This window comes from Epinephelus lanceolatus, chromosome 8 (assembly GCF_041903045.1).
Source record: "Epinephelus lanceolatus isolate andai-2023 chromosome 8, ASM4190304v1, whole genome shotgun sequence".
Classification (NCBI taxonomy): Eukaryota; Metazoa; Chordata; class Actinopteri; order Perciformes; family Serranidae; genus Epinephelus; species Epinephelus lanceolatus.
The window spans coordinates 32254055-32277193 of record NC_135741.1 but is presented as its reverse complement, the minus strand read 5'-3'; the positions used below and the strand labels follow the sequence as shown (position 1 = coordinate 32277193).

At 41.1% G+C, this 23139-nt stretch overlaps 1 protein-coding gene across 2 annotated transcripts in view; it reads right to left on the bottom strand.

Moving 5' to 3' along the window:
• The window catches only part of mtcl2 (microtubule crosslinking factor 2), a 130352-nt gene that overhangs the window by 28155 nt on the left and 79058 nt on the right, over positions 1-23139 (bottom strand). For both annotated transcript variants that reach the window (XM_033629063.2, XM_033629064.2), the window contains exons 5-10: positions 14299-14361; positions 7221-7388; positions 5799-5952; positions 4711-5263; positions 4004-4304; positions 2272-2505 (exon numbers count right to left, since the gene is read on the bottom strand). In XM_033629063.2, the coding sequence (XP_033484954.2) occupies positions 2272-2505; positions 4004-4304; positions 4711-5263; positions 5799-5952; positions 7221-7388; positions 14299-14361 (1473 nt within the window). The remainder of the gene's footprint in view (positions 1-2271; positions 2506-4003; positions 4305-4710; positions 5264-5798; positions 5953-7220; positions 7389-14298; positions 14362-23139) is intronic.

The window sequence follows — 23139 nt, the reverse complement described above, 5'->3', positions numbered from 1 at the left end:
CTTTTCATACAAATGATGGATTTTAATGACTGTCGTTATAGCGATGAAAGTATAGAGTCAGTTTTGAAGTTGTTTTCAAGTCTTGCGTTTCTATCAATGTCAGAACAACTTAAAAGTGTACTAAGCAGGATTTTCCTTAAAGAAATATATATAGACCCGAACAAAAGAAATTCCTCTCATTAATCACTTATGATTGAGTGTGGTGGTGTCTGTACCTACAAAGACTCTGCACTCTGCCTTTGACTTCTCATTTTCTTCTTATTTTGCTATCTTTGGGACTTTTCTGGGCGTGTAGCTCCAAGAAAATAACACTGTTTAGGTGAGGTCAGGGCTTTAAAAAAAGGATAGGGACTAGGTGCAAGACTGTGAGCAGCACGCATCCAAAAAGTAGCTATGAAAATCGCAGACACGTTGCAGAAAAACGCAAATGCAGCGAGGCAAAAAGCCAAGCAGACAAAGCTTGTTCTAAAACAAGACTGAATCTGGGATTGGCTTTCACTTTCAATTTCACTGTGAACACCAAGGTAGAGGATAGGGATGAAGACTAACTCAGAGTTGGCCTGTTTTCTGTTGGACAGGTAGGTGCTGGCGGTTAGCTCAGTTAGCTAGCTTGTTATATTGGCTTCTCCGTTACAACAATTGTAACGTTCCATACAATGATTACAGTAGCTTGCAGTGTAAATACAAGCCATGACCTGATATAAAGTTGGAGGACATGACAAGTCCTTAAAAGTAAAGCCAAAAAATCTTGATCAACCCCTGGTGGTCGGCTTCAGTTCAGGACATAAACCCCGCCCCCTCCATAGCAGATGGGACAAGGGCCAAAATAAAACTCAAAGTACACTTCAAGTAATTTTTTTTTTTTTAAGCGTTAATTTTTTTCCTGATAAGTTTGGCTTTAATTAGTTATTTGATGGTATAAAAAGGGGGTTTGATGTCATGATTGACAGCTATGTGCACCAATCAGTGTGCTAAGGATTAATGGCGGTGCCTGCGATTGGTTGTATGGGTGTGTGGGCGGGAACTTGAAATCGTGGAAATGACTATTGCACAGACTGGCTCAAAATGATGTCACCAGTGCAAGATGGCTGCAGCCATATTTGGGACATTTTGGCTTAATTTTTGTAAGAGGGGCTGAGGAGTTAACCTTATTAAATGATTTTTTTGGGGGATTTTTTTCTTATCCACTGTGAGGGTCTAAGGACAGAGGGATGTCGTATGCTGTAAAGCCCTCTGAGGCAAACTGTGATACCTGATATTGGGCTTTATAAATAAAATTGAATCGAATTGTATTGAATTGAATGTTGTGTTTACAAACAATAACCAACAATCCCTGCATAGTATACATCTACTAGCAGCTAAACACTGGTCTTACACCTTCTAGATTTTTAAACAAAATATTCAAATGAAAACTGTGTCAGATAGCGCTTTTAGTCTATGTTTATAGTTAATTATTTGCTAGTCAGCTACACTGCATGATGCTACAGAATTCACCTCACTGAATCTTACTCGGGACTGTACAATACAATCAATCCTGCCAGCCTCTATCATGACGCCACACTCAGTTACACCATAAATGTGAGCAAATCGGTGCAAATAAATAAATCTTTAGATATGAGCAATATTGTTCAACCACACTAGACGTAAACCCAGACTGTATGTTGAATTGGTTTTATGATATGCTGATGAAAATATATATAAATAAATGATGCTTCATGTGCTCTTAATAACCCCACTATGTCCATGCATACAAACAGGCTCCATTTGAGGCCTAAAGCAACATCGAAATACCAGGTTAGGAGGTGATTTAACAGCATGCAGAGGTTATGGGTGGCATCGCATGGAGAGGTTTACACTGGCAGCTCAAATCTGAATTCATCTTATCAATACATATAGCAATGGCTGGTTTATGTTCACAGTCTTACATTTATGTTTGCCATTTAAGGGCTATTTGTCCATTTACAGCCATGTTGGAAGCATCTCAATTAACACATCAGCACATCAGATTTGAGCATGCTGTGTAAATCCATCCTCCACTGTGAGGAGAAACTAAAGCAGCATGTTAAGATGGGACTGGGAGTGTTATTCAGCCAAACTAATGATTAGGCACTGGACCAAAGACAAAACTGAAGAATAGAAAAACAAACCAGTGACAACAGAAAATAAAAACTCAACAAAAGCAAAAGTTTAAAAAAAAAAAGAGACTGATAATAAATGAAAGAGACAGAGTGACAAGGAGTGAGAGGGAGGAGTGCGTCTCTTGTCTTGTACCTTCTCCGCGGCAGTGTTCAGTCCATTCTGCTCGTCTCCAGAGCATGGGAGGGAGGTGCAGGGTGAGGGCAGAGGAGACGCTCCTTCCACCTGAGGGTCCCTCGCACCTGCTGGAGGTTTACCCAGGTTGTCGACCCGCTCCACAAAGGCCTGTAGCTGTGTGTGTAGGGCCTGGAGCCTGCTGGTCAGAGCACCAACTAGAGGCCGGTCCGCCAGGTCAGACAGCTCTGAAATCTGGGCATCAAAGAAATCACAGACTTTATAATACTGTTAGTCATTATTGGCTGTGTGAGGGAACAGCTTGAGCTGATGAATGATAGGTTGTGGTGGCTGAACAATCACTCCAAGAAAAAGTGTCAAAGCAGAAAGATTAAACAACTGTCACTGAGGCTGTGTTCTTCACTCCTGTAGTTTCTCTTCCTTCAGTTGAACCAAAGAAATAAAGTGATCCGATGTTGCCATTTAAATGTTGTTAAATTGGGGATTATTGTGACTCAAGGGAAAATACACCGAGGCTTAGAAAGGTAGCTGATTCATTGAACAGCTCTGGTCACTTCTCCCCTTGAATCATCAGAAAATCTGAACAGTTTCTTCCGGTGACTAATATTAAGTCATGCTGCACTTGAAAAGCTTTATTCATCTTATTTAAAGATCCCCTACACTCAAAATGTGTTTCTGTTCTTTCTATGTCTCCTAAAATATCTGACCCTCTGTGCAAAGTTTGTCAGTAGAGAGGTGTTTTCACATTCCTCTACTGAGGGGGGCGATGTCTATTTACTTCCCTAAAATCTGATAATTATGTCACTAATCCGAAAGCCATTCGCTGTCTAATATGGAAACACATATTGACAGGGGGAACAGACTTTGACACAACACCGGCATGAAACCTGAAGCCTCCAGCCCAGAGTGGACTTCTCAGGACAGGGATCAGAGTTAGCATTGTGAGAGTCTTGACAGCAAACTTTTTAGAGTGTGCAGTATTTGGATCTAAACTGGACCAATGTGAACACACTGTAACATCGTAGCAGATAATAGTGTATGTTTCACAACCACTGCTGCCAGTTAGCTTACAAGGTTACAAACAACATAAACAAATAAAAGATGCTAACTACACCTACCTTTCTGATATGTCTGCTAGTCGCCAATTTTGGTGCACAACAGACTACTTATCCGAGTCTGGGTCTGACTAAGGCTCAAACATGCATGGCTAAATCTCTCCAATGCTCTAGCACCGGCCATCTTAATGCACACTGCTCTTTCACCGGTCAAGCTAGCACTGGAGACAGCGAAAGCGAAGCCTACTGCGAGCAGCAGTGGTGGGTTGTGCAGAGGCCAAATCCAGAATTTTTCATTGAGGAAGAAAGAGCAGATCTTCTTCCGGCCCCTTTTCAGAGTTTCTTTTTGACTTTTTATGTAGGAAAACAATGTTAAACTAAACATTAATCATGCAGAGTATTAAACTGAGTCTGGAGGGGACTTTAACGTATCTATTTTCTCTATATGGCACTGGACTATAGCTATCATCAATAACAACAAAGGATATTTTAGAGACAAACAATAATTACTCTATGAATCAAATGCTGTTTAATACATACATTGCAAAGTTTTAGTGAGAAAATTATGAGAAAAGGATTAAAGAGCCACAGGGTTATCTATTCGGCTTTCATGAACATCCTGAAAAAGCTGACTCTTTCGAAATGCAAAGGCTTCATCTACCACAGAGGACATGTACCTGGCTGTGAGGCTGAGGTTTCTCCAGGTCACACGGCTCCGCTGCCTCGTTGCTGCAGACCTTGTGATAGATGGATGGGGAGGAGGAGAGGCAGTTAGACTCGGGGGAGGTCAGGAGCTGTATCGCCGTAGAAACCAAGCGAGCCTGGTCCCTCATGGCCAGCAAGGCATCATGGTCCTTCTGCCCCAGGTACCCTGGGAGTGAGGTTGGTGCGTCAGCGTTGTCCTCGATCTTCTTTTTCCGCTCCTTTATCTCCAGGGTGTCAGTCTCACCCCCTACTGGCTCTTTGCGGTGAGGCGGGCTGAGGGAAAAACAGAGGAAGCACAGTTACGACTTCTCATGCCTGGTAGCTTAAAAGTCGAGACTGAAAGTTCATTGTTCACCTTTAGGTGCTCAGAAAAATGGAAATTCAAACATCTGTGATTCCATGATAACTGGGTGAACTCCTTCTGCTGGAGATGATCAAAAGTTCACAGAGAGCTACAAAATGGTAGTTGTGGTGTGATTTATTTTTTGTCACCCTCTGTTTCCAAGGTCAAGAATTATCATTCTCAACCTAACATAACTGTGGGTTCTTCTAATCTCTTATCAAGCCTGTGCATATCTGGAGAAAATCTGGATTTTCAAGCAATTTTGGTCACATTCACATTGTAAAAACCCAGTTTCACCCAAAAAATGTTATAAGGGAAACTAAAAACTTGGAATACCTTGGGAGACACTCAGCTGAGTCTCCAGCCTCTGCGTCAGTCTCCAGAGCCAGTCGTAGTGAGGAAGAAGAGGAGGAGGAAGGCGAATGGTAGGAGGCCAGATCGCAGCGCTGCAGGTTGGACAGGAGCACTCGGTTCTCGTACTGCAGCTTCTTCACTTTCCCGCTCAGTTCTCCAATCTGAAGCCTGGCCAGTCTGAGCTCCTCCTCCTGGGCTGGGGTGTCTGTGCTGATAAGCACCGCCCCTTCCTGTATGGTGTGCACTGGGCTGTCGTTGAGCAGGCCGTCGGTTAGCGACGCAAGTGAATTGGATGACAGCGTGGACGTTGGCAGCGGGAGGTCAGATTTATAGCGGTTAATCTCATTCATCAGAAGTTTGTTCTGTTCCTCCATCTCGATGAGAGACCTCCTCAGTAGCTCCGCCTCCTCCTCTACAAACTGGAGGTGTCTCTGGAGCTCCATGACGTTTTCGGATGAGGCCCCTCCCCCGAGTACCATGGCTCCTCCTCCTAGGCCAAGACCACCACCAACACCAGTAAGCTCCTGAGGACCATCTATAGAAACAACGAGAGGTCAAAAAATTGAGAAAGCAACAGAGGAAGAGACTAAAATGTATGAAATATAAATGTCCAAAACATGTCTGAAATGAGGGGAGCAAATATGATCTTAAAGGAACAGTTCAACATTTTGGGAAATATATTTTCTTGCTAAGATTGATAGCTTTCAGTGTATTATTTTTGTGTCAGATAGTTGTGTGAACACACTTTACATTACTTTTTATTTTACTTTAACTCAGAAATTGATAAATTAATTATAAGCTAGCTAGTTAGCCTAACTTACCTTTAAAGTTCAAACTAGTTATACAAGTGTTTGGCATTTAAGGTAAGCATTGCCGATCTTCTAACACCAAGAATACCATGGACGGTAATTAATGAAAAAAAAATAGTTCCAGCCACGTTTTACACCTTTTCCAATTTGCTAATTACACCTGTAGATTCAAGATTATTTCCGTCTCCAGAGGAGCTCACGCCTCTGATAAATGAATTATGGAAATGTATAATTGACTGATTAGGTGAGATTAAAAACTACCTTGTGGTCCCTTCATGTCGTCCATCTCAGCTCGCAGCCCCCTGTTCTCCACCTCCAGCTCCACGATGCGTCGACTCAGCAGGTTGGCCTCCTCCTCCACCAGCTTTAGGTGGACTCTGATCTCTGCCTCACGGGTATGGGGGGAGTCAGCAACCTGAGGGGGAGTCATTTAAAAAGACATAAGGAGAGGAGAACCAGTTCCTTACTCACCTCCCACCTGGTCATTCACACACTTTAAAATTAAGTGCTGACCTTTGAGACCCACATAGACCCATATTTGTCTTTTTTTGGCGGGGACAGGAGATCTTTAGGGGGAGATAGCAGGTCAATGGCATGTGCCACAAAGAAGTGGTATACATTATCTGAAAGCTGGGAACGACGATTAATTTGAGATGCAGCTCAGTGCTGTGTGTCACACTTTTCTAGTTATAACTCTTCAATAAATATTTTGTTTTGATTAGGCGCCTCATTAAATTTTACAGGGTTAGAGTGTAGCTTAGATTATGCATTATGATGGAGGTATATGGCAGCCATTCCCATGCTTATTTCTGTCTCATAAGTTGTTACAGCAATTTTTGAGTGGATACCATTTGTTACACAGTTTGGGGACTAGATTCAAGTATGTTAAACCACATGAGAATTGAAAAAAATGGTCAATGCTCACTTTGGAGCATTATTTCGCCCCCTTCCTGAGAAGCTAGCAGAACATGGTTGGTACCACGGTAGGACAGGAAAGATAGGAATGTTGGCTGGGTTAGCCTGCAATGCGGCGGGTCTCACAGGGTTGACACTGTTATTTAAGTGCTTGTAAGTGTTTTTTAAACCAATTTTTTCCACCATGATGCAAAGGACAAACTGTCACGTTAATAACACTTTCAATAGTAATGACAATGTTTTCAGAATTACCAGTCCTGGACATTTAAATCCTCAACACACAAGTGACAACTACTGAGTCTGTCTGTTGTTTTCAGCTTTAGCCAGTGAGATGGCTCAAAAGAGTTGGATTTAATGAGTTCTGCAGAGTGTTTTGGCTGTTTCTAAAACAATACAAATGCACCTCTGTAGAGTTTTCCCAGGCGTTTTTGGCATTTGGGTTTTATATGGGTACAAAGGGAGGGAATATTTTCAAACCACGACCACTATAATAGCCTGTTTTGCAGCTCTCAGACAAACATTAAGAGGTTCAGAGTTAAATGGAAAGAAAAGAGGGAAAACTTGGGTTTTTTAATTTCCTTAAGGTGTTGTCAGAAAACACTTCTGTATCACGCCTCTAAAGGTGAAATCAAAATCCTCCTCCTTCTCCCAACTCTTCCAGTGTGTGGCAGCTTTTTATTCTCCAGACAGTAATCTCTGCTTTATGACTAATGACAAAGTAAAATCTGACAAACTTCCTTGTCAGATTTTACCATCCTCCATCCTCACCTCCTCTACGGTGAGCGAGGCGTTGACGTCTCCGTACAGCGACCTGTATTTGGCCAGCTCCTCCTTCATGGCCTCGCTGTCCTTCACCAGCTTGGTCAGCTTCTTGCACATCAGGGCTGATTCCTCTTTGGCAAAGTGGAGCTGACACTTCAGGTCTGAACTGTCCTCCTGCAGTGACGGGACGGAAAGAGAGGAGAGCACTGAAGTGACATCGATACAAAAACTGCTGTATCACAGAGAGTCTGACATGACGCACACATATCTGTTATCATGCAATGTAGAATTCCTGTTTTAGGCCTGTAACAAGTGATTAAATGATCAATTAATGCTCAATTAACTGAGAGACATTGTAGTAGTAATTGATTTGTCTCTTTAAAGTTATTGATTAAATTGAAAAGCCAAACATTTGTATGTTCCAGTTTCTATCAATTTTATTACTTGTGTGAAAATCCTTCTGAGTTTTTTTTTTTTTTTTTTTTTTTTTTTTTTTAACTTGTTTTGGTCAGACTAGCAATGGACAATTAACCAATTAACTAATGAGTGAAAATAATCAATATGTTAATCACTAATGACAGAAGCCATTTGGTGCTGTCGTAGCCTGATCTGTTTTCGATTTAAGAGAAAATGTTGAAAGGGGAACTTGATAGAAACGCGAACGCTATTGATAATTTTCATGTTTATCCACGTATGATGCAAACTCTCAGAAAGGAAACCAGTAATGTATATAAATCAATTCAGTTGTGTCAGATATTGAGGGTAGCCTTAGGTAGTAATCACCGTACAACAGTATACAGTGGAATTTAGAAATCCTGAAGGTATGATTTTCAATACCGTAAAAAATACAGACGCTCCTCTTTCTATTAAAGGAAATGACCACTTTAGAATGAAAATACAGACAGTACTTACTGACCCTCATGCCGACAAGAAGTCCAGTGTAGTTTTTTAATCCACAAAACTCGTTTGGGGTATCGGAGGATAAGAGGTAGCCAGATTTTTCCATACCCTTTAAGTGCATGGAACCCACGTCCAAAATAATTTTGAAAATGTAATAAAACTCCGCTAATGCATTTCAGACATGTCAGAACAGCTCGTCCGTTGTAATCCAAGTGCCCTGAAGCCGTGGCATGCAAAATTGACTTGAGGAGACATAATTTACTACACTTTTATAGCATAATTTCTCACCTTTGTCAGTTAGCCTGCAGGCGTACTGTGTTTACATGGCAACTCGCGTGAGACTCATTCTCAAGTCTTGCAAGTTGCCATGTAAACACATCTCGCAAATTAAATTATGTCTCCTCAAGTCAGTTTTGCATGCCGCGGCTTCAGGCCACTTGGATTACGACGGACGAGCTGTTCTGACGTTTTTGAAATGCATTAGCGGAGTTTTATTACATTTTCAAAATGTGGGTTCCATGCATTTCAAGTGTAGCTGTTACTCTGGCTAGCTGTTATCCTCCGATACCCCGAAGGAGTTTTGTGGATTAAAAAACTACACTGGACTTCTTGTCAGCATGAAGGTGAGTAAGTACTGTCTGTATTTTCATTCTAAAGTGGTCATTTCCTTTAAACTGATATGGAGATGCTGTATTGAGGTGATGTAGTTCACACTACATGCAACCAGAGGTCAGTCTCTACTGGTGAAAAAGGCAGCTGAGCTGAGAAAGATGGTGATGGCAAGTGGTGGGGATAACGCTACAGGACTCCCATTTGGGAGTATTGCCACATATACCTTTATCTTGAGATGACTTCTTGTAGCATTAAAAGCAGTTTATTAGACACTTGATTTTATTCATTACATCATCTCCATTCAGCCTCCGGTATCCCCCATGGTGTCAAAGGGTCCTTATTTCCAATTTATTCATTATTCTATGGGCAATTAGTATTTACCCCCATTAAGAGTTGTCTAAGTAGGCTAATTGCATACTAGAAATGATAGATAATGACATACATGCTATAATGATTTATATAACAAGTAGCTTAGCTTTTTTTTCTTTTTCTTTTTTTTTTCTTACACAAATACTGTTGTATACTGTATACCCCGCCAAAACTAAGCTGAATTGAATATACTATAATTATGAAAATTAAACAGGAACAGATACCGCCAAAGTCTACTTGCAGGTTAAAAATGACCACATGGAAAATGCTGAATGAGCTTTGTTGTCAAGGTGTGAGATTGAATGTGATCAGTGCACTGTCTTGATACTAAATAAAATGAAAGCCAAATAATCCAAATAAAAGAAATGTTCCATTTGTGTTTGCCATTATTCAGAATAAAAAAAGGACAGAAAATGATATAAAGTGGGAGACAAAGACAAAGATCAGAAAAGACAAGAGACAGACAAAGGAGGGAGGCGACTTCAATCTGTCCACCTGGGGAAAGACGTTATATAGAGATGGACAGAGAACCTGACAGGCACGGAAACGCTGCAGACAGATGAATAAATGCACAGAAACTGTGCAGACACACAATCAAACACACACAGGACACACAACAAGGTGACTTAAATCCATCCAGACTGACAACTGGACAACATCAGAGCTTTAGAGTGAAGCATGTGATGATTTTGTCATTGAATTATTTTTTTGATGCTCGGTAAAGTTGAGTATTTTTAAAACCCTGGTGATGTTTGGCCATCATCTCTAGAGTTTTATTCTGCACTGAACTGTTTGCTTGTCTGTCATTTGAACACAAGCCACAATCCGTCACAGTCCTGCAACCCAGCTGGGATGAACTGGTTTTTCATTCTATTTAAAATCGCCTTGAACTTGAGAAATAATGACAAAGAGCTATTTGACTTGCTTGCGGCTTTCAGCTACCAAATGGTGAGGTCAGAGTCGTGCTGTGTTTGTTCCTCGTGAGGAAAAAAAGGAAACAGAGAAACTCCAGAAAACACACTCATTAGTGGTTCGCCTCAGACGTCAGACAGCATATGAAATGAATATTTACTAACTAACTAACTCTACAAAATACAGAACTGCAAGACTGAGAGTAGCTCCCAAATGACTGAGCAAATTACACTACACACAGTAGTGGAAGAAGCATTATAGGTACTGTGGTACCTTAAAACTACAATGACTAGTATTTGGATTTAAAGCATGGCTATGTCATTCTGCACAGCAGCCACTGTGGTCCTAAGTAGCAGTTATGGGATAATGGTGAAGGCTAAAACATGTTGTTAAGAGTAGCACAAGTAAAGAAGAATCATAAATTCATTAGTAATACACCAGTGTCTATCTAAAGTTTGCTAACACCAGATAGCATAAACTGTAAGACCAAGTTAAACTGTGGCAGTAAAAAAAACTGAGTATCTTATTGAGAGTGTGTGTTACTGCCTATGAATTAAACTTCTGTTTGTAAAATAAAGAATGCGTTGTGTCTTTTTTCAAAAGCTACACTGTTTCACTGTAAACGCTGAATCAACTGACTCCGTTGTCAATGACATCACTCAGAGTGCAGAAATCATAGAATGATCACCAACTCTGTGACTCTGTGCAGCATTTTAGTGTCTTTTAAAGCTACAGTCGGTAACTTTGATCAAAATAACTTTGCAGCATATTTGCGGAAACTGTCACTATATTCTGAAAAAAAAAGAGGAACATGAGACAGTTGTAAAAAATCATGTCCCTCCGCCCCTCTAACTGCCTCTAATGGCATTTGCTCGAATGGATGGCATCAAAAACAACCAATCAGAGCTGAGGAGTCTCTAACACAGCTGTCAATCACTGCTTGTGAACTATGGTAAAACTGTCAAACTAGGCAGTGCTGATCAAATATGAATCAACATCCTGTTACTGCACTGCCTATTTCTCCCCTAAAACACATTTTAGTGTACTGTTTAGCTGTTAAATGAAAAAGTTTGTCATCCAGCCGCCATTTTGAAAACAGTCAACCTACCTACCAACGGCCTCCAACCGGCTGGAACCAACTTTCTCATTTTACAGCTAAACAGTACACTAAAATCTGTTTTTGAAAACATTTGAGGTGAGAAATAGACATTGCAGTAAAAGAATCTTGATTCAGCACTGCCTAGTTTGACAGTTTGACCGCAGTTTACTAAGCGATTGACATGATTGACAGCTGACAGACTCCAGGGTTTTTTCGGACCTAATTGTATTGCCGAGTTTTGCACAGCGGCGACCGGATCTTTGCTCTCAAACCACAAAAAAATGTGATGGCACAACAGTCTCCTTCAGTACATTATTCTATGCTTCCTTTTGATTTTCACATTGGCTAGTCATCCTGTTTAATTTGTCTTCTGATTAAATCGGAACTGTTGAAACAAGTTGTAGGAAGCCTCTGCAAGTAATTGGTTAATCAGCAGTGCAGTGCACTGTAGAGCCGATGCGCTGCTGGTTCTGCCGGCCTGAATAGAATATAATGTCTATAGCCTTACTGTTGTGTACAGCCTTATAGACTGAGCTGAGTAGTGATGCGTGGGTCGACCCGTATCCCGAAGGACCCGCAAATGGACCTGTGGGTCGGGCAGCAGTGATCGTCTGTTAAATCGGTCTGTAAATGATATTTTGACATTATTGGCTATTACTGTCATGGCATCCGAAGGTACTGATGCGTTGAGCAGGTGACAGTCCGCGGCCGTTTTCAAAACACACTTGTGTCACGCACTCCAAAAGAATCTTGTTGAAACTTTAAACAATAATTTATTGTACAAAACGGGGGAAACAAACGTTGACAAAAACGGCTCCATAATTCATATTAAATTCAAAAGATAATGAAAAAACAGCTACAAGTTGGGCTGTGTTTCTGTCAGCTTGCTGCGGGACTTTTCCAGCCTAGTGGCAAAAAAAACAAACAGTTGATGCAGCTCTTAACTCGTCTCCCCCTTTTTTAGGAGCTGTACAACGCTCTCAACATAAATATATACTCATGTATGTATCTCTATCTCACACTCAGTAACTGCTGCTGACCTGAGGTGACCCCGCGTACCTCATTTCTCAGAAGCAGCTCTGTGGCTGTATTTGTTTTACGGCCTGTGGAGCATTCCCAACCACATTAAGGGAGGCGAGGGCCAGCGAATTTACAGCCATTTATGGTATGTGGCTTGGAGAGGAAGCCTGGGCTCACGCTGGCAGACGGAGAGGGATGGTGGTGAGAGTATTAACTTCACCGCAAACACCTTCTGTAGCGATATCTTAGTCCTGAGGGTTTTTAATCTGTATCTCTATGTTCTCTGGTTTTCTGTAAAACCTAATCTTCTTGCTCCTTTAGCCTTCTAGTGTTTCACAGAGAGGGGAAATGTTCTTTCAGTTGTGTTTGAATCATTTTACTGATTTAGAAAAATACAGGAGGGAGTAAGGCTTTGGAAAAGTGAGGTTAACACAGACAGATGAAGAAGTAATGAGGAGGAATACAGGAAATGCTGATCTATCTGCTTCAAACTGCACACGGCTTGTTTGGACAGATAGAGTGTGATCCCAGAGGAAATAGGTCACACACAACAGAGAAACACATACACAACGCAGTCATGAGCTGAGAGGCAGGAGCGCACTTAAAGGATCAAACATGATAGATTTCCAACATGACAGACTAACTTAGATTGTCTGGGGCCACCGGCCACAACTGTCTTTTCTGAACTCAACTAGTGTTTGAAGCAGAAACTAAGACAATAATAGCCTCCAATAAACCATAAAGATCAATAAATTAAGTAACAGCTGTTTAAGGGAGGATTCACAATAAAGATAATTAACCGTGTATGTACTTTAATTAGAGCGGCACTCTCCAGAAGCATAATAATGGGGACATAAAAATGCTTCCTGCTTATGCTGCAGGAAATGCTTCATGATGTTAAAGTTCCTCTGTGCATGAAATTATTTCCACAAAGTGATCACATTTCACTTTATCATGATGTTGGTGGAGAGAATTAAACCTTGCAGGGACTGATTGATGGAATCAAAAAGCATATTTCTAAATAACTCCAATTCTTACGTAAATTGAAACCAGTGCTGCTCTGTTTGACCCAATCAATGTCAGTAGGAAATGGCTGCCACAGTTTCTGTGGTTTCAAGTCACCTACAGTGGACGCAATTACATTTCTGCAGAGACGACAGCTGCCGCGGGTGATGGTGGTGCCATAAAAAGCTAGGATGAAAATATGATATTTATTATCTGTATTTCATATTTTTCAGCTGACACCTTCAACTGCAGTGCTGAATATGACTACAAGAGGAAATGAAAAAACAATTCCAGACAGGACTGCTGTTGTAATAACATGTAATACTGAGTTGTGTAACTGTGTGCAGTGTGCACAGCATTCAAATACTCATTTCACAATTGGGGTTATTCTAAGTAAGTATATTATTTTATTTTACATCACAATAAAGGATAGGGGTGAGAACCAGAGGGGCACAAGTGACATTTGGGGCGAAAATGAGTCATACAAATCAAATGAAAGCTCTTGATGAGCTCTTCCCACTCTTAAAGGGGTACTTGTGAGGGCATAGTTTTTCAAAAAATTGAAAAAATATTCATTAAATATACACTTATCTTTGTGTTCATGAAGTTTTAATATTAACATTAAAATTCAAACAAAGTTGGGACACAGTATGGTCATTTTTTTGTTTTGGCTGTCCAGTAAATTTGGTCAAATGTCACTTACACCCCTCTGGTTCTCACCCCCTCATCATGAATTTACTATTTTAAAAAACAGAATTGCACAAAAATCATTAATAACGAGTGGAAAATGTAAGAGTATCTGTGGAGAAACTGGTTTTCTGCCGTATCAAGTCGATAAATCCATCCATCCCACTTTGTATCGACTGCAGTATTTGTGTCTTTCCCCTCTCTCTCCTCTTCCGTCCATCATATTCTGCAGATGTTTTAACTCCACACTCAGCTATTTGTTATTTATGATTGTGTTACATGCTCTCTTGCCTGTATACGTGTGTGTGTGCATGTGTGTGTGTTGGATAAATATCAATCTCTCTCCAGGTTCAAGTGTCTAAAAGGTTTAGTTGCTGAAGCTGCATTTTGTGTCTCTTATTGATTTGTTGAACCATTTGAGGGAAACGTGGCCGTGTGTGTGTGTGTGTGTGTGTGTGTGTTTGTTTGTGTGTGTGTTACCTGTGGACAGAGCTTCTTGTCAGGTTTGTTGTTGGGTCGTGCTCCTCTTTTCTTCTGGGAGTTCTGCAACAGAGACACACACACACACAGTGTCATTAGTAAGATGTGACACCACATCGACTGTGAGCTGTTTCAGTGAGATGAAGAATGACCGTGTTCAGTCTAAAAACAACACAGAGGGAGTGAGAGATGACCTGCAGTGGAATAGACCGGTGGGATTTAATCTAGAGTTGCTCAGATACCAATACCATTATCGGAATTGCCACGGATAGTGCCTTAAGCAGTGGTTCCCAACTGGTGTAGCCACATGGTCCAGATCTCTGCTTAGTCATTAGTTCAAGGTCCACACGGTTCAGTACATTCAGCATCATACTTGCATTTGGCCATGTCATTGAGCTAGTTTGCTGTCTCAGTCCAGAAGCTGTAGGTTATTCGCTCACTCTACAGCAGGAAACAGCACTTCAAAATAAAAGCTCTGTGCCAAAAATGTACTGTGCTTAAAAATGCTGTGTGTTTTTCACAGACTTGACATGTTTGCAAGTCACTTGCAGTCCATTAAGAATGGACCTACGACCCACCAGTTGGGAACCACTGGCCTATAGTGCTCGGGTTTCAGCGTGTACGCTAGTCTGCTCACCAGTCCAATACCACGATTTAGTCATAAACTTTAAAGAAGTTTTCAAGCTTTCCATACAAGCATTTGGCAAATATGTCAAGTGTCTTTGATCTATTTTCAAACTTCAAAAACAAGACACAGTACAATTAAGGCAATTTTTCCCATTTTTCAGGACATTGAAGGCAACACTAGAGAACTGCAGGTTTTCCAGGATGCATAGGAACCTTGTCAGCTCACCAGTTTACCAAGATTGTCTTCAATTGTATCTCCTTTAAGGAATAGTTTGACATTTTGGGAAATGTGCTTATCCGCTTTCTTGCTGAGAGTTACATGAGAGGATCGATACCCCTATCATGTCTATCTGTTAAACACGAGGCTACAGCCAAGAGAGAGTTAGCTTATCTTAGCATAGAGACTCAAAACGAGGAAGAAACAGCTTCCCTGACTCTGTCCAAACCTTAAGAAATCTGCCCGCCAGCATCTCAAAGGCTCACTTATCAACATGTTACATCTTGTTTGTGTAATCTGAACAAAAACGAAAGTGTAAAAATCATATGACATAGTTCCCCTCTCGTGCTGAGCCCCGGATGCCATTGCTATGGTGATGTTAACCATCCTTGTAGTGATTTTGATCACCACGGCGACACTGATAAGGGTGCAGAATTACAGCTGGAGAGGAGAAAGAAAGAGAAAGCACAAAAGCGTAGATATAAGACGTAATGATTGGGTTGCACTGCTAATAACTACTGCACTCACACACATACTCATACACACACCATCCTCTGTTCATCCACGTGTCTGCCCAGTGCATTAGACTCTCATAAATCATCATGCTTCCTTCTCTAGAGCCAAGACCAATCACACACGCACGCACGCATGCACGCACGCACGCACGCACACACACACACACACACACACACAGTAAGGACAGACGCTGCAGTGCAAGTAGCTAAGCTCATCTGGCTCTGCCCGTTTCCATGGAAACAAGCTACTCTCTCTGCAACGAGCCAGCGACAACAAAAGGAAGAACTGGAGGGAAGAAAAGGTGAGAAAGGTGGACAGAAAAATAAGAAATAATAATGCTGTTATTCTTTTTGATTTAGATTTTCCTAAAATGTAAATGTAATGTTTGTAGTGACGTGTTAAAATACTGAAACCTTCGAGGAATTTTCTCCGTAATTCCTCTCATGTCCAGGTGGAGTTGCACTGCAGCATCAGCATGAAGGAGATTTGCTTATTTATCTGATATTTTATTGCCATGAGCCTGTCAGTCTTTCCTCCATGCCCCTGACCTCTTCTCTTTCTATCCCTTCATCACTCTCTTTGGGCTATTTCCCAACCTTTTAATTTTTCATCTCCTGCTGTCTCTCCCTCCCTTCCATCCCTCGCTTCCTCCCTCTATCGTTCTCTGTCTACTAACCCATTTTAACATCAGTTATTAGGGTGCAAAAAGTCCATGAATGGCTCTAAACTCTCCGATCGATAAGCCTGCCTGATAATGGAACCATTGATTCTGGCTGGAGTTGAACAGATGTCGGGACTATTGGATTGGGCTTTCAGCTGAGCAGAGTTCAGTTGCGGGGGAATGGGAGGACGAGGGGGGCTTTGATGGAAAAAAGATGGAAATGAATTTGTGCTAGACTCTTGAGAGGGAGCTCATGACACTGAATATCACACCTTGTTTCATTTGCATGAGCAGTTCCTGAGTTGTCAGCAAGCGGAAGAGCTGCCTGATTTGCGAAAACGATTAAAAATAGACTTGTGTTAAAGTCACTTTTTCAGCTTGTGGAGATAGAGACTTTTAGGAGGGTGAGTGATGTAAGAATACCTCCACAGACAAACTCTTACATCACTAATTAAGGCAGAGCTAGAGAGACACTTTGAAATGCTGGATGGGAGTATTATGGAGCTGTTATACCGGTTTCTTTGCCTGTATAATAGTGTTTGGAAATATTGAAATACTGGCAGGGATTATACAGACATAATTTAAAGTTATAAAAAGTCATCTACATTTAGCAACTACTTAAAAGTTCCCCACAGTGAGACAGGCACATTAACACAGCTGCTACCCTACACCATTTTAATAGGCCTTTGCCACAGCAGACATTTCCACTTGTCACAGCAGGAAAAGCACAGGTGTTACTAATAACATTAACGATGGCTCTGTTTTATTCAAGTGTCCCCGAAAGTCGTGACAGTGTGACAGTGAGCCAACATGCACAATACCAAGACTACCAGAAGAGTTGCCTGGGCTGTCAGTCAGCTGTCTGAGCCTCCACTGACTTGCTCTGACTGACATTACAGTACATACTGTAAAATACCAAATAGCAGCATAAACTGGCAATTAGATACCCGAACAGCCTGAACCACAAAGTGCTGAGTCAGTGACTCTAAACTTGCCTAAACTGATAACCATGGGTCTGAGCTGTGTCTGAGTTGCTCTCAGTGACAAGTTGCATCAGCAGGCAAACGGCTGCAAGAACTGTCAGCTGAACAGCTGAAATGGGAGAGCACTGCCTGACAGAGAAGGGATTTTAGGGGGATATATTGGCATAAATGGAAGATAATATTAACTAAATTAATTACTTGGTACATGGGAGAAGTTTCAGTTGGTGGCAATCTGCAGCCTCACCACTAGATGTCACTAAATTATATACACTAGACCTTTAAGCCGAAGTTATCTGTAAAAATATTTAGCTACAGAGCAAGTGTTGCATTATCTTTTATCCTCTTGATGGTCTTATGAAGAACATGGCAAACAGAGATGTTAAAGGGACAGTTCACACCAAAATCCAAAATACTGTTTTTGAGTATAGATTGTTTTGGTGTGAGTTGCTGAGTGTTGGTGATATCAGCCTTAGAGATGTCTGCCTCCCCCTGAATATAATGGAACCAGATGGCATTGACCTCGTGTGTCTAAAAGCGTAAAAAAACAAACAAACAAAAAACAACAGCAGCGTCTCTTTCCAGAAATCATGACCCTGTTACTCAAGACAATCCACAGACCTTGTTATGAGCAGTCATATGTAGGAACTGTTTTCTTGTTACCAAACTATATTCACCAGCCGTATCACTGTGCAGAAGGACGCATCTACTGCTGGCTCACCTAGCAACACCGCGCTAGCTAGCGTTACAAATCAGCTGAGGGGGACGCCATTAATGTTTACATGTCCTGCTGTCATAAGCATGAGCCTCTCATCCATGAGTAGATGCACACTTCCCTCTGCATAGTGATATGGCTGTCTTGTAGTTTGGTAGAAAGAAAATAGTTCCTACATGAAACTTCTCACAGCAAGGTCTGTGGATTATCTTGAGTAAGCGTGTCATGATTTCTGGGCAGACACACTGCTGTTGAGTTTTTCAAATGTATTTTTTTTTTTTTTGCCACTTTAAGAACCACAAGCTGAGTGCCATCTCAGAAGGTCGATATCTCCAACACTCTGCAGCTCACACCAAAACACTCTAGAGTGATAAATGGCACTACATATAAGAGATAAAATGTGACCTTGTAATTTTGGGGTGAACTATCCCTCTAACAAATTCCTTGAAAATATCACCTATCACTTCCTGAAATCTTTTTCTCACACGTGCAGTTCTATTTTTGTGAAGCTACTAGATTGTTTATAACTGTGCACACCTGGATCTTACCTCTACAGAAGTATGCTTGGAAATGTTCAATATTCATTATGTAAAAGCACACACACACACACAGACACACACACACACACACTGTGACCAGAGCCTGGTTCTCATGTTTCCAAGCCCGCAGGTCTACAGTTACACTGCAGATAAGATAACAGGTTGACTTCCATGTTATCTGATAGCATACTTAACAGCTTCTGGCTGCATCCTCTGCTTTTCCAGCAGCAGTGTGAGTGTTGTCATTTCACAGTAAACACATAGTTGATTCTATAGAGGGGAAAAGATGGATATTGAGCAAGTAGTGGAAATAGGATGACAAACGCAGAGAGGCAGATGAATTTTCAAAGCCCTCCTTTGCCTGGTGGATGGCTGGAAACAGATCAGGACAGAGAAGGAACGAGGAAGAGATGGTCAACGACAGAGAGAAAAGATAGAGAGACAGATAACTACAGCGATGGCAGAGCGTAAAAAAAGGGAGAGTGAAAGAGAGAGATGTTGTCATTCCTCCGTCATGGATGAAGAGGCACAGCAGTGTGAACCCTCCGCCTTCAAATCCAATCTGATCTGCAGCCCAACCAGCCGTGACACTTGGGGACACAGAGCACGGCTGGATCAAACACGTTGAGTGTCCCGATGAAAGAGTTGGAAAAGTCTGTGACAGGATGGTGAAAAGTGTTGACACTGCGGCCAGAGATGGACAGGAGAGTGTAATGAATGAAACAAAACAAACTAATGTGGAAACTCTGGACATGATACAAGCTCTGCTAGATCGTGAGACTGCGAGGGAGCAAATGAGGACTGAATACACTGAAAATAATGTTGAAACTTGGAAAAAAGACAGGAAAGGGAATGCAGTAAAATGCAAAAATATTCAGTGATGACAGCTGTAGGAATAAAAACAGTGTCCTGCCACCTCAGCAGGCAGCAACACACTAACCTGCTGGATTGAGCTGTTACTGTCTTGGTGACAGACCGGAGCAAAGCACTGTAAATTTTTACGCTGTGCTGATATGGCCTCCGAACGGAAATGGTTTTAACAGCCTCGTCAGGTTACAGCCCATCACACAGGTTAACTGACAATAGATGAGATAAGTCTCTGAGAGACAGTTGGAGAGGAAGAAATCAGATTTGCTCTCAGTGTACAGCCTCACCTGAAGCAAGCAGGCATGAAATCCTGAGAGCTGCACAGCAGAGAGGAGAACAATTTAAGTGCTTGTGTCCAACTGATTTTTTTATCTTTTTTTCCTCTCCACCATTTCCAAGCAGGAACATGTTTTATTTTCTGTTTGTGAAGCACTCTGATGTTCACTCTTGAAAGAAACTACAGAAATAAACTTTTCTATACCACCAAAATTCTTGATTTAGAGCAGGCTCTTCTATCAGGTGATCACCAGTTTGGACGCTTCAACAGGACACGTGGCTGCTGCAGGGCTCAAACTTCTGACCTAGGTTTCAAAATTCACAGTTAGAGTTAAAGGAGAGTATGATACTGCACTGTGATTAGCTTAGCTTAGCACAAAGACAGGAAGCAGGGGGAAACAGCGAGCCCAAAAGGCCTACCAACACCTCAAACTAATCAAAACTTTGTATTTTATTCTTTTAATCTGCACAAATAGACATAAACATGACTGCCTGTGTTTTTAGAGGGCGTTACGTGCTGAACTTTAAACTTCCAAAGCGTATATATTTGTAAGAGTAACTTATCATATTGGCTGGTTAATTTTTGAGGTGGTTATGTCTCATTTCACACTAAGGTGACACTTTTATGTAACAATTTCCTGGTTTCACAGCCTCTGGTAGGTGAACTGAACAATTACAGTAATTCTTGCCAAGGCTGTGATGCCACTATTAATTTCCAGTGGTTGTTTACAACAATGCAATGTTGTTTTGGCCATGGGCACATCACATTTTTGGGCTACAGAGTTACAGTAATATGAGAAAGCTACTTTTTCCTGAGGAAAAACGCATCCAAGGTTACTGCTTATATCAATTTTCCAACACTCTGTCAGTGACATAAAAGAACTCAACACACTGTAAAGCCACATTTTGAAGTCACAAGGCTTTTATTTGACTTTTTAAAAAATGTGGCGCTGGAAATCTACAGCTATTATTTCCCTCTGAGGGCAGAAATGAGAAATTAGATGTGTGTGCACAAAAACAGAGTGTGGGTTTCTCGAAAGGAAAGCGATTGATTTGAAGTGCACAACAGAGTGGCACGCTCTTGCAGGCGAGGGGCCAGTCTCAGCCTGAGAGAACACTCAAGTATCGGCATCATCGCCATCACAAACTGGAACAAAGGGTCTACACAACGCAACACACAATGGGTTGCATAACCAATGTGTGTGTGTGTGATCAGGATGGATGGCAGCAGTGACAAAGAGAAGACTGACAAGGTGACAATTTCTTCATAAATCCTGCTATTTACCAAGAAAGAACAATCCAGTGATGTTCATATCACAATAAAAACGGATGCTTGTAATGTTGCGAACAGATCCTCACATCATGTTTATTCTTAGTCACACTTGATAACAGCTTTTTAGTGAATTCCAAGGATGCAAATGCAGCGTTAAGCAGCTCTCTCCACTTGTCTGCTGCAGAGGAAAGCAGCTCAGAGCACAACGGAGCAGAGCAGATAAGACGAAAGCAACACCAGCGTTTCCCAAATCCCCAGTCTGCTCAGCTCATTACTACACGCTCACGCTGTTTTCACACTCTGCAGTGTGTCGCACACTTTAACACACATTTTGTGAAAACATTATAACACCCTGCTAGCGCTGAATTAGGAAATAAACAGCCCATTTACTGTTGGCGCTTTGAGCATAAAGCGTCTTTGTCTGCTGCGATGGTGCTGATAACCTTGAAATGAGGATCAGAAATGAAATAAATCTGACTCTTTGCCCTCCAGTTGTTCATTAAGTACAACACCACTGTTGTATGCTTTAGTCCATTTACTATGAATCAAGCTTTACATCACCTTAACCGCTCTGCAAACAATGCTGCTGTGTCTGAGATATCTGGGCGTATTTTTGTTACTGTTTACATTCGTTTCAATAGAAGGATTTTAAAGTCTATTCACACACTTTTTTCAGTTGTGTAATCCATTACAGTGAACAGCAAGTCAGCTGTAATTTATGTTACATTATCATTATGAGGTCTGCAGCAAAGAGAATACTGTAACACTAATAAAAAACATGAATGCTCATAAATTAGATGACTGAAGTAAGTGACCAGAGTCTGCAGCTTATTGATTTTCATATAGACATAAAATAATAAACAACAGGTGCTCGAAACTGAAAAAAAACCCACATAAAAATATAAATCTATAGCCTATGCCTGATTTATACAAAATTAAAATGCACTCTTCTTCCAAGATTCTTTTGAGTTGGCTGATGTTAAAGACAACAGGCAACACATCTGAGAGTGAGAAGGATGAGACCACAAGGTAAAGAAAACAATTATGTCTCCTGGTGAGGTGCTGTTTGTTTTGAACTAAAATGTAGCGCAACAGTAAAACAAGCAGAGAAGAGTCATAAACTCAGCACTGTTAGCTACTGGTGATACCAAACTGAGTAAGTCTGTAGCTGTAAAACCCTGGCATGTACAAGACTGTGCAAAGGCCCATCTTACTGCTTATGAATTTAACTTTATGTCTGCCAGAGGAGGACAGTTATTTCCTCTTTCAAACGTCTTACATGATGTCACATTAAAGGGGAACACCACCTAAATCAAGAATTCCAAAATTTTATTTCCACGGCCTGAGAAAGTTTTATCAATATATATGCGAATATGAGCTACTCTCTCTTTCAAAGCAAGAAACCAGAGAAGAAAGTCTCAAACCTGTGATGTCACTGGGTATAAAGACTGGAGCTGCTCCATAAACAATGAGTGGGAGCCTGATAAGGATGCTGGATTTTTTTTTGCCAATATCTGATATGCCAATATGTAACAACTCATTTGACCGATAACCGATACCAATATCAATATATCCACCTTTTCCCCTTCCTAATTTTAGTGATCATCAAGTCTCTTCTGTAGTGGGATTAACATCATATTATGCATGCATACTCTTATCGTGATGGCCCAGCAGCAGATGGAGACATGAAACACAATACTTTTCAAAGTATGTAACATTCATTCATTATGCAAAATAAGAAACAGCATGTTGGACAATTCTGATAGTTCATTTAAAAGCTGATATTGTCTGATACTGATGCCATGCCGATGCCGAAATTATCGTGCATCCCCAGAGCCTGATTTTGTGCACCACACAATATTTGTTTTCTTTTTTTATACCTAAAAGAGCTTTATCCTATTGTAGTGTTCTCAGCTCTGAAACAGAAAATGTACCCATATACTCAGAACATTGTCCTGGATGCTCTCAGTGTCATGTGTTACATCTTTAATCATTCATAGTCTATGACGCAGCTCCAGACTCTAAGCCCTATGACATCACAAATTTGAGTTTTATCACTTTAGTTTTATGATTTGAGAGAGTTGTTCGTGTTTACTGATATTTTTGGACTGTCTTAGACCACAGAGCTAACATGTATGAATATTGAAAATGTCCATAGCTCCCCTTTAAT